Consider the following 15,613-nt stretch of genomic DNA (forward strand, 5'->3'; position numbering starts at 1 on the left):
ACAATGAAAGCTAACCTACAAGTTGATGCTATCCATAGGTATGTTACTAAACCCAGAAATACGGCTGCCATTTTCTTTCCATTTCGCTGTGCGGGCAATCGGCCATGTGAATTTAGCGGAGTTCCACCAAAATCGCATTTTCTCATCATTGTTTTGCGCAAGATAATTACTTGTTCTTTTCAGATTTCGTTGTTGGGAAATCCCTTCATCACCTCGTTTTTGAATTTTTCAATTTATTTGAGATTTTCTGTGCTTCTGACATAGATGAAGATGTTGCTCGATTTCGGTGTCGAAATTCACACATTCATAGGATTCCTCAACGAGAGAAACCTACATGTCCTTGATTCACTATTATTATTCTTGTTTTCGGTGAAGTTCAAAGTAATTCGGCAATGCAATCGCTCTCAGTCTGACCCTACAATTGAGAAGGCTCGGACGGACGCCATTGAAAAATCTGAAAATGGCCTGTTTATACATCACATTACTCTCTCAACTAATAAGAAACATCCGGGCATTTGTCTACGAAAGAGTCAATGTTTCGGTCACAAATTTCCTAATGGTTTACATTGATTTCTGGGCTGAAGATTTTGGCAAACACTCGACAGAAAAAGTGCCATAAAATCCTTAATCTTTATCCAATTCTTACAAACTAGGGCTCAATAAATCGTATAATACTCCTCTATCCAATGATATCCTCTATTTTCATATAAATGTATTTTGAAAATGTTAGTAATGGTAGTTAGTACCTACTACCCTTTGAGCACGATCTGTGCCATTAATCCGAGCAACAGAAAAGTAAATTAATTCGCCAATCCCTCAATTATCATGCTATGGCTGCTACTGGTGATGTAATGTCGTTTTATACCACTAGAGAACAGAGTTTAATTTCGAATCCAAGGTCTGTACAATTTCTTTAGAAGAAGAAGAAAATGGCGTCTCAGACAAAATACAGAAGTGCCACTCTGCTGTTCTTTTAAAAAAAAAATGTCCAGCAATGAAAATGGTCAAACTAAATTACATATACCTTCATTTTATGTTACAGTTGAGGTGTATTTTATTATTTTAAAAACAAAAAAAAAAGAACAGACATCGTTTGTTTATCTTTTATCTAAAACTGGGGTAGTTGTAATAACACGGAGTGAGATACCTTACTATCATACCTTTCTTAGTTGTTTTAAACATTGTGGTGTCCTTCGGCTTATTCTGTGATGTTTGTCAGAAATGTTGTCAAACTATGTCGTTGTGACTTCAAAAAAATCTCCCGTTCAGGACAGATCCTGCCGTCAGCTGCAGCAAGGTAAATGTTGAGTAATTATCCGTTTCTTTCGACACTTAAAATAATACGCAGTACATGAGAAATGTCTCAATATATTTAGCCAAAACCAGTTAACGGATACAGAACATACATTTTTAAAACCAATGCTCTTTAATAACAATCTATTATGTATTTCTGTTGAAATAGGTCACAGCGACCTTTAACACACTTTAACGCACGATCTTCTTATGAATTTAAATGTTTCCTTTTTGGCGGCTATGGTTTTAGCATTGTATCTTCATATAATTGAAAGTCATTTTCTTTTCCGAAGCTAAGACCCTAAATGTGTTTTGGGAAAAATACATCAAATATTTATATTGTATTTAAAGGTATTGTTTTCTGGTACTTTATCCACTGCGGTCAAACCAGCCTCCCTCCACTCGTAAAGTATAAAGTTTGCATATTCGTCTGGTACTTGCGTGAAAAGACATGCATGTTAGGCTAATTGAAGACTAAATTATCCATGGGTGTGAATGTGTGTTTAAATGGTTGTTTGCCTGGCGACCAGTCCAAATTCAGCAGGGATCGGCTCCGGCTTACTTGTCACCCTAATGATGACACACAGTAAATGTTCAAAGACATGTCCCATGGGCAGTAATTTTGAAATATCACAGGGCAGGGCAGTAATTTTGAAATATCACATTAGATTTGAATGTCACATCCAGTACCCGAATGGGTGAATGATAACAGGAGCGTTACTAAAGGGGGGTGGGTATAGTGGGGTGATTACAAATACACTGTCTTTTCTCTGCAAATACATGTCATAAGGTGTGGCCAGTCCATGCAGATGTAAGAAAGTAATTCTGTTTTGTTGAAACACTTTGTCGTCCACATACAGTATTGTCCATGCAGAATCGTAGATATTTGCAGGATGCCTGGTAGTATGCAATGTGGTCTACTGACCATGGCTGTTTCTCATTTCAGTACTATCATATGTCAAACAACATAATTCATTTGGCAGTTTTTGTATGCGTGTCTTGATGAAAATGAGGAAATATTTCATCTCTTATTTCAAAATACTGGATTTATGCATGCAGATTGCAGCACAATGATACCCAGGAACTCAGTCATCCCGCCCCCTCCTCTCGTCCAGAGACGTCCAAAGCAAAGACCCTGATGGACATTGGGACTCGCCGGATTTTCAATGAGGGCCATGACCTCTTCAGGCAGAGTGTGCGGCGCTTCTTCCAAGAGGAGGTAGTGCCACATCACAAGGAATGGGAGAAGGCAGGTCAGGTGAGCCGGGAGGTGTGGGAAAAGGCTGGCGAGCAAGGCCTGCTGGGAGTTATGACACCAGAGGAGTGCGGCAGCATTGGCGGGGATCTGTTCTCAGCAGCTGTCACATGGGAGGAACAGTAAGAGGACGAACCAAAACAATGACATCTGAAGAAAATCACATATTTTTCTCACTTCCTCCTTCCATGTTGTCATTCACCAGAATGTACTCAAACTGTTCAGGACCAGGTTTTACGCTTCACTCTGACATTGTCATGCCCTACGTAATTCAACTACGGCACCAAGGAGCAGATTGAACACTTAATTCCTAAAATGACTGCTGGAAAATGCCTCTGTGCCATTGCCATGACTGAGCCAGGAGCGGGCAGGTCAGGACTTTTTGTGTAAACCAGTGGTTCTCAAACTTTTTTCTTTTTACAGCAAGTACTAACTCAAAAAATACTTTGCTCTCCAAGTACCACCATAATGACTAAACAAACAAATAATGAAAACAAACAGTTCTAAAAAATTACATAAAAATATATTGTACACTACTCATAGTTACAGGTATGACACTTCTAGAATTACTGGTGTAAACAATACAAGTATGGCTTGCTTGGTGCCATTTTTATGTGATTTCATGAACTTTACAGTGACCTTCAAGGTGTGCGGACATACGCCAAGCGTGATGGCAGCGATTGGATCCTGAATGGCAACAAGGTAAGAATGCCGCCATGGAAGCCAAAGGCCTGGAAATTTGGCTTTTGCAGGGAGGCCAGCTCAGTTTGGCACGGTACGGTGTGAATCGTAAAATCCTGTTCAAGCTTGTGCTTCCACTGAGCGATGTGTAGACAGCTTGATGATTGCTTGACCAGATACTTAAATAAAGTCACGTTTTACCTGCAAGTGTGTAACTCGCCAAAATGAAAAACACAACACAATACAGAGTTGTGTGCTGACATTATCTGGTGTAAATTTCTCTCTCTCCTATGATCCACTGATTTTTAAATGGCCCATTTTTTTCCCAATGCATTCTACTCTTACATTTCATTGTCAACATGAAATTGATAATTCTGTCAACCAATCAATGGACAACAACATTTCCATACATTTCCATTGGAAGATACATGTGGGAGTACCCCATTACTAAGTAAGTATTCAGTTGACCTCACAACACCTCCTCCCTACACACCCTCCACTGAACTTAGGAGCCAAAATAGAAGGATTCAGCCGATTTTTGTATTGATTTATTTTTTTGCCTTGACTTTTTGCAAGCAAAAATTTGAGATGCGTGTGCTACATGGTGGCAGTGAACTAAACTCACTTCACAACAAGCAGCAGTTTGGCACGTCATTAAATGTTCTTCAAAAAGGAGCCTTCAAGATGTTTACTGCCACTTCCAGTTGAGGTTTACTGTCAAACTAAGCGTAAAATAAAGTACGCTTCCCACTGTATTTATCAGTTCTAAAGCATGATGCTTTCAGATATTTTGTTTAATACAATATATTTATGCAGTCGTTCACATTACAAAAACAAATGCCACTTCTCATGTGAGCGTAATGCATACATGCAAATCAGTTGCCTTTCGGCGAAATTCGCCGTTTTGAACTCAAAATAGGTCATTTCTGTGAATCGTACAAATCCGATGAGTTTCTGGGGGGGGGGGGGGGGGGGTCACCATCGCTGTCGTCATAGACTCGTACTCCTTCAGTGCTGGCAGCTAGATCCATTCCACATCCACCATCCACACACAATCCGCTAGTACATCTTGTATTAATTAGGAAACGCGCCTACATTTATCTAGTTTATGGATGTTAAAGTTAAATGTATTAAGCGACGGAGCGATGTTAGGGATTATGTCACAGCACAGAATGAACTAACTTCAAATTTAGCAATGGCCAATAAAAACAGAAAATATTCTACTTAATATTTTCCTGGCGGATGCATTTGGGATTAACCATTGAAGTTGGTAATTGTGAAAAATGAAGTGAAACAGACAATGATTGTAGTCAATTCTTTTAACAGAGTGAGAGTACTTAAAGAGGAGGATGCTATTCATGTGGCACAGCTTGCATCAGTTAAATAAATAAATAATGTAAATAAATGTTTTTCTGCATGAAGAACATTTGTTTATTTTGCCTTATTATATACTCTTCAGAGTCTTCCAGATTGCTTAATTTATGTTAAAATAAAAAATATTCTCAGCGGGAGCCCGGGGGATCCCTTCAGACCCCCCTTACAATGTTTTTTTTTTTTTTTGGTCACCTTTTTCATGCCTTTGGTTTGCATGTCTGTTAATGTGTCCATGATGTGACATGCTCGCGCAAAAGACACGTCACGTTGCGCATGCGCACCAAACACGAGGTGTAGTGTGTTTATGAAAGTAAATATGGCCCCTCATCCTGATGCATTTGTGTCAATTTCAAGAATGTTGTGCTTAAACTTACTGGTTCTTAAATTTATCAGTTAAAAGCATCTTTTCACCACTGAGTGTTTTCTGTTCCTTCTCCGTCTATTGCTTTTTGTGCCTCTCTGTTTTGCCGGACAATTGTGATGGTTTTTGTCTTTTGATGACATACAGGTTGGATTAGTACAATCTGAGCGTCCAGACTGCAGTCGCATCGGATGCATATCCGATTTATAGCTACATACAAAAGAGGCCTGGGTCGGATATGAAAAAGTCGGAATTGTACTGTTCACATTGACAAGACAAATCATCACATATGAGGAAGAAAATTGAAATTGACCTGCAGTGTAAATATAACCTTAGGCCTAGATCAGTCTACAGGATTTTAGTCCTGATATTGGCCCAATTTGCTATCGCGGGCAATTGCACAGATCAGGAACGACAAAACTTATTGTAGTGTAACATAATCCATGGCCAAAGATTTGGCCCTACGATGCCAAAATGAAAAGTCAAGCACGTTTGATGTTTTTGATATCTTCTGTGTAGTGTAACATACCAACGACAACTGTGAAAGTGCGGCGTGACGTCGACCAATAGGATTGCGTGTTGTGACTAGTGCATCATCTCCCATGCTTGTCTTTGTCAACATTTATTCACGTGCACAAACCAATGTTTACCAAAGCTTTAGAGAACGATTCGACAGAACGCCAGCATGTTTACGTAGAAACGTTACTAAGCACTAACAAGCTTGCTAGGCTGTTTCCTGCTTGCGAGCCGTATTGTGTTAAAAGTACGTGAACATATGGGATGAAACATATTGATGGCATTCGTTTGTATTCATTTAAACGGGGAAAATTAATTTCCGATACAGTGTTTTGATTTTCGAGCGTGGTCACGGAACAAACTAAACTCGTAATGCAAGGCACCACTGTGTTATAATTGCTGAATCACAGATTTCTGTTAAAGGTCCATCCATCAATCCATCCATTTTCCATTCTGCTTATCCTCACTCAGGTCACAGGACTGATAAAAGATTTTTCAGGATTTTGAGGGGGCCTGTTGCCCCTGTATCCCCTGTACGGAACAGCAACCAAATCACATCTCCACATTCCGAACCAAAACAAGCTATCGTAGAACATTGACAATCTCAAAAGCTATGTTTACTTGATGGTCATTAAGGTAATATGCTCACAAATTGGACCTTGACGTGGAGCTGAAAGTAGAGCAAACCATTTTTGCTTCTGAAACAGAAATCTCTTTAGTCACTGGGACGTTATGAAGGGGAATGTTTTTACTCTTTTAGTTGTTGATGATTTCTTTGCATTGCTAGAAAAATTATATAAAACCAATTTATTATTGTTATTGCTATTATTTTTAGTAGTAGTAGTAGTTTGGGGCGTAACACCGATGTGGGTGTCGCAACCACCCCACTTTTTTAACAGCACACCTTTAATGCTGCCTTTTTCTATTTTTTTAATATCATTGCAGACAATGTTAAATATTATTTATGTCCCAAGTCTCTTAAAATGGACAATGGGACTTTGGACAGACCTAAAACTAGAAGGTTTTTAAATTGTGTCATTGTCGTTACAGGGCGTTTGTTGACTCTCGTACTCAGCCCATCTATGGAGGAACCAATGAGATCATGAAAGAGCTCATTGCGCGGAGTATCGTCAGCCAGAAATGAGACACCCTCTCACCCTGTTAAGGTGGTATTCAGATTTTATGTGGAGACATAAAATAATATAAAACTGAATTGACCAACTGATACAGAATCTTCAGAAAGCAGAACAGGTGCCATCAAGTTAAAAAAATAATAATAATAATTTGTTGCTCATCTTGATAATATACAGTAGTCAGACAGTCTCATAAAGTCAATTTGTTGTTCACACTTCTGTACTTTACAATTGTGTGTCTTGTTACAATGGATTTGAAAAAATTCATAGTGAATGCAGTTTTAATATTGAATATTTATAGATTAATATTGAATTCATGTTTCCATTGATGGCTGTTGAATTCAAATATCCATGTTAACATGGAGGCCAGGCAGTGAAAGAGTTAATCACTGCCATTGACGGCTAAACAAATCAAATATCCATTTTAACTGGGGGCTGGCAGTGAATGAGTTTTTAATAAAATCTCGAAGCACTGTGATGAAAATGTTTCTGTAATTTATTTTAATCATGAGTACAGTTCTTCACAAATACAGTACTGTAAGTAGTAAGAAAAAAGATGAATGGGGAAAAAAATGCAGAAATTTAAAGATGGATTCATAATACTGGGGAACAATTTGAAAAAAACACATCTGTTGAGTTAGAGTTTTATGCTGATGAAACCTAAAATTGGCATGCTGATTCCAAAATTGTGTGGCACAGTCGGCGACTGGTTAGAGCGTCTTCCTCACAGTTCTGAGGACCCGGGTTCAATCCCCGGCCCCACCTGTGTGGAGTTTGCATGTTCTTCCCGTGCCTGCTTGGGATTTCTCCGGGCACTCCGGTTCGCTCCAACATCCCAAAAACATGCATGGTCGGTTAATTGACAACTGTAAATTGCCCGTAGGTGTGAATGTGAGTGCGAATGGTTGTTTGCTTGTATGTATGTGCCCTGCGATTGGCTGGCAACCAGTTCAGGGCTCCAGCACGCCCGCGACCCTAGTGAGGAAAATGGATGGATGGATAGATTCTAAAATTGCAGTCAGTTTTTTTTCACAGCTTACCTTCCAGCAAGCAAAATGTCACTGATTAGCTGTAGTAAGACCTGCCAACTGATTACGATTTGATTCATCTACAGCTACGTGGCAACTTGTTTGTGCAGTCACAATTGAGACAGTGCGGTGAGAGGCGTGTGCAGCTCCCAATAGGTCAGTACTATCAATATCGGCAAACAGAAAGCTAGCATAGTAGGAATTAAGAGGATTTGTGCCATATCCTTTGTAAAACATAATGCTGTTTAATAAACATTGCCTGTTTCTTCCATATTTCATTGTATGTCAATATTTGAAAAGTATTATAAAACAAGCACATATATTAAGTACAGTATTTTTCATATTTTATAAGAAAACGAGGCTCTGTAATTCAAAAACTTGACGTGATAGAGGAAAACTGAGATCAGTTTTGGATAAAAACAGCTGTCAGACTGACGAAAATTGTGTTACCCGTGTAATTGGTAAATTGAATCCTAGCCCTCCTTAATTTTAGTGGAATCAATTTATGAGGTGGTGAGATATTTCTACGCCTCGTTCATATTAAAATGTAGAACCAATAAAATGTTGAGCGAGTCATCTTAACTCATGCAGAGTAACTTCTGTTGTTTACAGTCTCTTGTTGAGGCTGGTCAATCATTTGGAATCAGAGTTGCAAAAAAGCTAAAGAAAATAGCACAACACACATATAAAGTTAATCCTTTGATGTATGCTGACCTGATGTGTTACTCACAAACACTAAGCTGTGAGGTTGAAGGAGATAAGGGACAGATCTGGGTGAATTCTGGCTCACCTAATGTTCCCAGAAGCACAATGGCCTCTCATTCTTTCAGGACAACAGGACTTCGTTGAGCAGGTCAACCCACACAAACGTACAGAGAAACATGACCCTGTCCCAGCTTTTTTGGAACGTGTTGCAGCCATAAAATTCGAAGTTAATGATTATTTGCTAAAAACAATAAAGTTTAGCAGTTTGAACATTAAGTATCTTGTCTTTGTAGTGTATTCAATTAAATATAGGTCGAACATGATTTGCAAATCATTGTATTCTGTTTTTATGTTTAACACAACGTCCCAACTTCATCGGAATTGGGGTTGTATTTGGAATGTGGGGAAAGAAGAAAAACCTACGCAAGCACAGGGAGAACATGCAAATAACAAATCTAAGGCAAATGTACAATATACTTAACTACTGTACCACCTAAAACTAATACTCCTCCGCTCTGGGCCACTTAAAAGCTCTGAGATGATTATAACATCACATAAATGTGATATCCCCACCTGCATCCATTATTTCTGGTTTAATCATGTACAGCACACAGATTAAGGCAAGGTGACCTGCCAAACGTGCAGCCTAAAAGCCCATACTGGACCTCAGGTCAAAGTTTCCAACATGCTGGTAAATCACAGCTTTTGCGACACCATGTCTTTGGAAGTGGGACGCGCGTTTGATTTCTGTGATTATCTTCCACCGGGCTCCTTTCTTGTCTTATGAGCCGAGAAGCGCTTTTAACCCCAAATTTCAGAACTGTAAATTAAACATGCTAACCACTATTCGCCGTGCTGCCAGAAAACATCAACGAACTCGGCAAGCATATTCAGGCAGACTTGCAATTTTAAACTATATCGCTAGGCGGCAACAGAGGTGTGGGCAAGCTCCCAAAGACCAACCCTTCATTGGTAAAGGAAAATTGCTGCAGTGGTGCAGCCCCTTTTATGTACAGGAATATGGTGCTTAGCACCTGTATCTTCATAATTGATCGAATTCTGCGAATGAATCCAAAAGATTGCCATCACACCTCCTTTCCAGTCCCCTGTCCTTGCGCCGGCCTTCTCCCTTTGCTCCCATCCCACTCTCCCCCCTTCCCTTTTGTCAACCTCCCCTCAGCAACAGCCACACCCTGATGCTTCAGCACCACTTGGCACCTGCTAAATGCTTGCTCCACGAGCGCTTTACGCTTTTGCTGCATGCTCACGTGCTCCCTTTGTGCACATTTGAAAAGACTACATTCAATCACCAGTTTTGCCTTTTGCGCGATCGCCTTGCCCCAATACCAATACCGCTGCACTTACGGTAGCTCGTTTTGCGGTGGGAGGGGTCACTCCTCGGGCCGAACAACAGCGCTCATTGTCAGCTGCAGCTCTCGCCCTCCCGGATTCCCCTGACTGCGCCGCACTGCTGCCAAACCCGCAGGTAAGAAACCTAACCTTTGTATTCCTTGCGCCAATTGGTAGAAGATAGTTGCGGCTGTTCTGTTTCAGCTGTAGAAGATTGTCAAAGTTTCGCGAATTGCCACGAATAAAAGAAAAAGATAAGAATGTTGGTGGCGTCGCTGTGTGTTCCACATGTGCAGAAATGTGTCGTGAAGCAGGGAGGTGTGGAAGTTGCCACAATACTCGCAATTAATTAAGGCTGACATTGGTTTCCTCGCGGATGGGTGTCTCGCTTGCTGCGTGATGGTGCGCTTTTTGCGCAGTCGCGACAGCCTTTCACCGGCCGGCGCCTTTTGTTCTGGTCCACGCCTGCTCGGTGCTGAAACCGGCGTGTCCACCGGACATCCACTGCGGTAGAAGCTGGGCTGCGGGCTCAAAATGTGAATGTGCACATTCCTTCAACTCTGTTTACGGTTTGCCTCGTTATGATTCGAGATGTGTGTGGATGTACCTGTATATTGAATTAACCTAGCCGGCCTGTCGCATCAATTGTCTCCGCAGCCATTAGTACCTTCCTCACCTAAATATTCGTTTCGATGAAGATATCCCCCAACACGTAATTTTTCATATTTGCATTATTTTAATCACCAAGGTGAGAACCATTATGAGTGTTTTGTGGATTTTGTTGTTTGTTTGTTTTCACTTGTAATATAATGAACTGCAAATGCCCTCTGATAGTGTCTTTCCTCAGTATTCCCCAGTTTGCTGAGAATCAGGTTTAAATAGAAGAAGAAAAACATTGCACTGTTATGAGACTATATAAAACCTGACCTCAAGTCTGCACGTTCACTTTCCTAGATATGCAGCAAAAGGACACATTCCCATGCACAGGATGTTGGACTTGTAGTACAGCTGGTTTGCAGATAATTCTTGCATGGTTCGTGTCGGGGTCAACTTTACAACCGAGAACAGATGGCACCAAACAGTGCATGTCATCAGATGTATTGTGTAGCGTACATCCTTCAAGGAAAGGCCCAGAAGCATTAACTCCTCCCAATATTACATCCATTTAAAGATGAGGCCTTTCCTGTGTGGGGCCATTGAGGTTGTCAGGTTTCACCTACTGCTCCCATAAGAACACGCCCCATTTAGAAGCAGATTGAATCTAATCCCTGGTGAGGTAATGAGAATGACCTCAATCACAAAATGATGCCTTTTTTTTTGTCTCAATGACAACATTAAAACAAGCTAAAAACATATACAGTGTATCTATATTTAAACATGAGTTGGTTCGTTTTTTCAACCACCAAGTGACCAAATTCATGTCCCATGTGATGTTTCCCAACATCCTTCCTTGGAAACCTGTCTTCTTACTCTGCAGTTGCATCTTCTTAGGAGCTGAGTGTCATTTGGACCGGTTTCCAGGGATCTTTTATGGATTGACAGTTTAATTTGATTGTGCTGGTTTGCAGAGGAGAGAAGCTTAAATTCTCTAGATATTTAGCGGATTCTCTCAGGTGTGTTGTGATTCTGCGTCATCATTACAGGTGTCAGAGGGCTCAGGATGGTTATTGCTGGTCGTCCCTGCCATGGTTTTTGCTCCCGAGGTGTCTAATGGCAGCGGGTAGGGTGAGGCCCTAATCCACTTCACATATGTCACAGCACTGCAACCTACTGACCTGCATATGGTGCTCTCCACTGTTCAACTTGGAACTCTCTTCCACATTTCACGAACCAAATTGCTTTTTAATTTAAAATTGGATGTTAGCAATAATGTTTACTGTATGCTTGTTCTTTCTTGGCTGACAGAAGTCCTCCAAAGGTCCCTCCGATTGATCGCATCAGATTCCAGCTTCCCATGTAGAGTACAGATGTGTTTCAAACAGCTGTGAGAATGGTCAGCTTGGTTTAAAAGTGTTTAAGGTCATTCTTCTCAGACTCTTCATCACGAGTCCATTTGCTTTAGGAATCTTCCTCCCATGGTTCTTGGACCCTGACACCCGTGAAATCGCGCGTCACGGGCCGGCTCGCGGGCAGCCACTCAAACGAGCCCTGACAGCCAGTGTCACATTCCATTCCTTACGGACGATGCCCCTCAACAGAGAGGACACTCATCCGGGGCATTCTTCCTCGGATATTGGCATCTAATAATCTGCGCTGGAGAGTTTCTGGAAGACCAATTAGGAGTGTCTTTTATTTCGAAAAGACAAAGATCCACCCCCCGACTGACCAGAAAATCCATTTATTACTTTCCTTTCGAAATCTTTCAGAATGCAGAGCTGTGTACTTTTAAAACATTTAAAGAACAAAGGGGCCGGCACGGTGAACGACTGGTTAGCACATCTGCCTCACAGTTCTGGAGACCGGCGTTCAAATCCCGGCCCTGCCTGTGTGGAGTTTGCATGTTCTCCACGTGCCTGGGTGCGTTTTCTCCGGGACTCTGGTTTCCTCCCACATCCCCAAAACAGACTCTAGAAGTCTAGAAGACTCTAAATTGCCTGTAGGTATGAATGTGAGTGCGAACGGTTGTTTGCTTCTATGTGCCCTGCGATTGGCTCGCAACTGGTTCAGGGTGTACCCCGCCTCCCGCCCGAAGATAGCTGGGAAAGGCTCTAGTAGCCCGCGACCCTACTGAGGATAAGCGGTAAAGAAAATGGATGGATGGAAAGAACAAAGGCTGTTCTCACTGAGCACGTCTGTGATGGTATTTGTGTGTGCGTGCAAGGTGATGACATGATGTAGTAGTTTATCTCAAATTTTTGTTCTCAGAGGTTTCACACTCTCAATTGCTCCAGAAGAATGCTGGCAACTGTGCCGTTGATGTCTTCTGGGTAATGTTATGGCTTCCGCCCGATGCTATGCTCAGCTGTGTGAACTTGGTTTTGTAATGCAGCTCATGTTTGCACAACTTTTTGTACATCCTTGTTCAGAAGCTTTTAAAGGTGCTTTGTAAACATCGGAATTTTTTTTGTAATTGCTGTTGACTCACACGATACAAGCAGGAGACCAAAAACATACACAACACAAATTAGCATGCCACAAATCCCCCCCAAAAAACCATCTACCCAGTGCATCTATCAGAATAGTCATCCTTATTTAATTTTATGTTTCCAACCTAATAATTTCCATTGCTTCGGTCATCCATTCTTTCAAGAAGAAGAAGAAGAAGAAAAATCACCTTTTATTGTCATGAACATGCATGCATGCACACAAAATTTGTTCTCTGCATTTGACCCATCACAGTGACAAATACAGTATCAGGAGCAATGTTGCACGCTCGTCTCTGGGAAGACATCAGCCTGTTGCTAAGCGGTCCAGAGACCCCGGCTAGCCCAGTATTTAGCGTCTCCGCGACATAACACTGGGCCATTATGACTTCCAGATGTGGTGGCTAAACTGCGCGATTATTGCTCCTTGTCCTCTCACTTATAGCACAGGCTAGTCTGCTTGGAGAAATGAATGAGCTCAATTGTTGAATCAACTCCTTAACTGGTTCATCAAAGCTTTTATGTGTTTTTACATCTCAGTGAGAGTGTGTTTTCCACTCCATTCATTTGGGAGATGGGTTGGAATGTAATACTATTGAGGCAAGTCTCCGAGGAGTTGGAGAAAATGGACTCTCAGGGCATGACACTTTTTAAACATCGCACAGACTTAGATGGTGTGTTTCTGTGCATGTGCATATGCTGGGGTGTTTCCAAGCTAGAGGGGATAAGTGGAAACTCCCAGATCTATACGAACCTCTCACACAGTAGTTCTGTCAAGCCAACGTGACACAAAGGACCAGATGGACTGAATGCAATGATGGTGCAGTATGAAAACAGCAGCTGAGTATGTGTATAGTACCCCGAACTACCGGCATCCACCCCACCCTGCAGGAACAGTTTTACTGTGTTTAACGATAGACTTAACTTCCTGTATAAGACATTTCCAAGAGAAACTCAGTTGGATGTTGGTTTGTGAGGAAACAATAAAGATCTCTTGATTTTTTTTATCTTGATTGAAATTTTTAAATGTGCACTTGATAATCAAGAAGACGCTTTGGTACAGTTCACAGAATATTCATTTGTGAATTTGCCTAGCACCCCATGTATCCCCCAACTGTCTGTGTTGTTTACCACTCCTCTTTGAGTGCATGGAGGGCCTCCCTCTCCAAGGCAACCCTTGCTATGGAAACCAGTCCCTCAAAGAAATGACCCTCATAGAGCACCAGTATTACTCGCGCCTGTGTGCTCCTCACCTGCTCACGACAGAGCAGCTGAAAACCCAAAAAACACATTTTCTCTTTCTGCTTGGGAATCCTCCAAGTGGGATCAATCCCTTGACCTGAACACAGCATAGTAATTGGCGTTACTATGGTGATAATTGCCTGTCCTCAAGCCAACAAGTATGGACTGCGTTTAATGTCATTTTTTTCAACCTGTCAGACAGATCTGACAGGACGGTGGGGGCTTGGGATTTTGTGGATGTCCGGTGGGACTTGACTGTCTCTGCTTGCCTCATTAAATCTCCTCATAAATCCTGGTAGGAGAGACAGCCATTGGCATTGTTTTGCAGCATCGACAGATGAGAACGACCTCCAAGGAAGGACGGTGTTGCTCTCCCCCACTCAGTGTAGAGTTAAAAAGTAAATGCTGAAGTCCCAAATCCAAAATCCTTCACTGAATCATTATGACTTTGTTTTCGGAGAGATGTTTCTCATACTTCCTTTCAGAGCGAATAAGTCATCCTGAAGATGTACTTGTAAGCCATGTCCTGTGTCACAACATAAAACAAAATAGTATACTTTATAGTTGGTGTCTGATGGCCTGTGTTAGGAAATGAAGGCATAACAGTCATCCACTTCAAAGTTTGAACTGTGGCCTGATGTTATCTTTTTCTCGTGTCATGTCTACGAGCATGATAGTTATCACCTTCTACCGTATGCAGGGTTGTTTATGTCTGATGTACACAACAGAGACCCTGTCTTTTGCAAAATCAAATGCACTAGCTTTTCACGCTTTTTTTTTTTTTTGGGTGTTGACACACCATTGGTTTAAATTATTGATTTCTGTCCCTCCTGAGTGTCCTGGGTAGATGCAGGAGGAGAGGAACCCCATGCCGGTTTAACATGCTAATCCCCTGCCATCTGCTTTCCAGCCCAGGGGAAGGCTGGATGATGCCTCAGTGTCCCTTAAGGGCCTGGCAGCCTGAAAGTTACCTTTGCAAAAATGCAAACTGCCTCCCCTGACCCTCAGGATTTCTTCCTTCTTGGGTCACCCTTTAAATAAATAAACTCTCCATCACAGTGCAATAGAGTTTGGCACAATAGAACCCCTTTTCTGCCTGAGTGCTGATCAATAGAAGGAGACATGATTTACACACAAGCTCCCAAACGTACCTGCCCCCACTTGTATGAGTAGCAATGCTTCTACTTTGTATGGGATTTGAAGTTCCGCAATGACATAATAGGAGCTATTTGGGCAGGGCTGAAAGTTCGTTCTTGTAAGTGTACTCTGTCGTTAGCTTGCCTGTGTAGTTCGGTGCACTGCAACACAAGTTGACGCTGAAGCCATAGTTTTGTTTTAGTTTAAAATTCACTTTGCATTTCCTTAAAACAGTGATTCTCAGAGTGTGGAATGAGTACCACAGTGGTACGTGGGCTCCATCTTGGTGTACGAAAGAATCACTGCCTCAGTATAGTTCAGTTGTATTTAACTTTTCTAGGACAGTTTCTAATACATTTGCATGTTTTCATTAAGAATTGTGTTTTATATACAGTAGTTTTAGTTAGGTAAAAAAAATACTTATAATATAATTAGAATCATTATTAAAGTAGTTT

At 41.4% G+C, this 15,613-nt stretch overlaps 2 protein-coding genes across 12 annotated transcripts in view; both read left to right on the plus strand.

Annotated features, from left to right (window-relative positions):
* The first annotated feature begins 937 nt into the window (after positions 1–937).
* acadl (acyl-CoA dehydrogenase long chain) lies at positions 938–7,711 on the plus strand. The gene is given in 6 exon segments (XM_061682063.1): positions 938–1,297; positions 2,353–2,670; positions 2,754–2,817; positions 2,819–2,919; positions 3,184–3,250; positions 6,531–7,711. Coding segments are annotated over 6 exon segments (651 nt in total). The 5' UTR covers positions 938–1,208; the 3' UTR covers positions 6,543–7,711.
* A 1,720-nt stretch (positions 7,712–9,431) lies between these two features.
* Positions 9,432–15,613, plus strand: part of LOC133403358 (microtubule-associated protein tau-like) — a 44,190-nt gene continuing 38,008 nt past the window's right edge. For 8 of the 11 annotated variants that reach the window (XM_061678297.1, XM_061678342.1, XM_061678334.1 and 5 more), the window contains exon 1: positions 9,432–9,832. The gene's annotated coding sequence lies outside the window, so the exon portion shown is untranslated. The remainder of the gene's footprint in view (positions 9,833–15,613) is intronic. The other 3 variants (XM_061678368.1, XM_061678370.1, XM_061678369.1) reach the window with 1 other exon arrangement.

The sequence above is a fragment of the Phycodurus eques genome, chromosome 1, assembly GCF_024500275.1.
Source record: "Phycodurus eques isolate BA_2022a chromosome 1, UOR_Pequ_1.1, whole genome shotgun sequence".
Classification (NCBI taxonomy): Eukaryota; Metazoa; Chordata; class Actinopteri; order Syngnathiformes; family Syngnathidae; genus Phycodurus; species Phycodurus eques.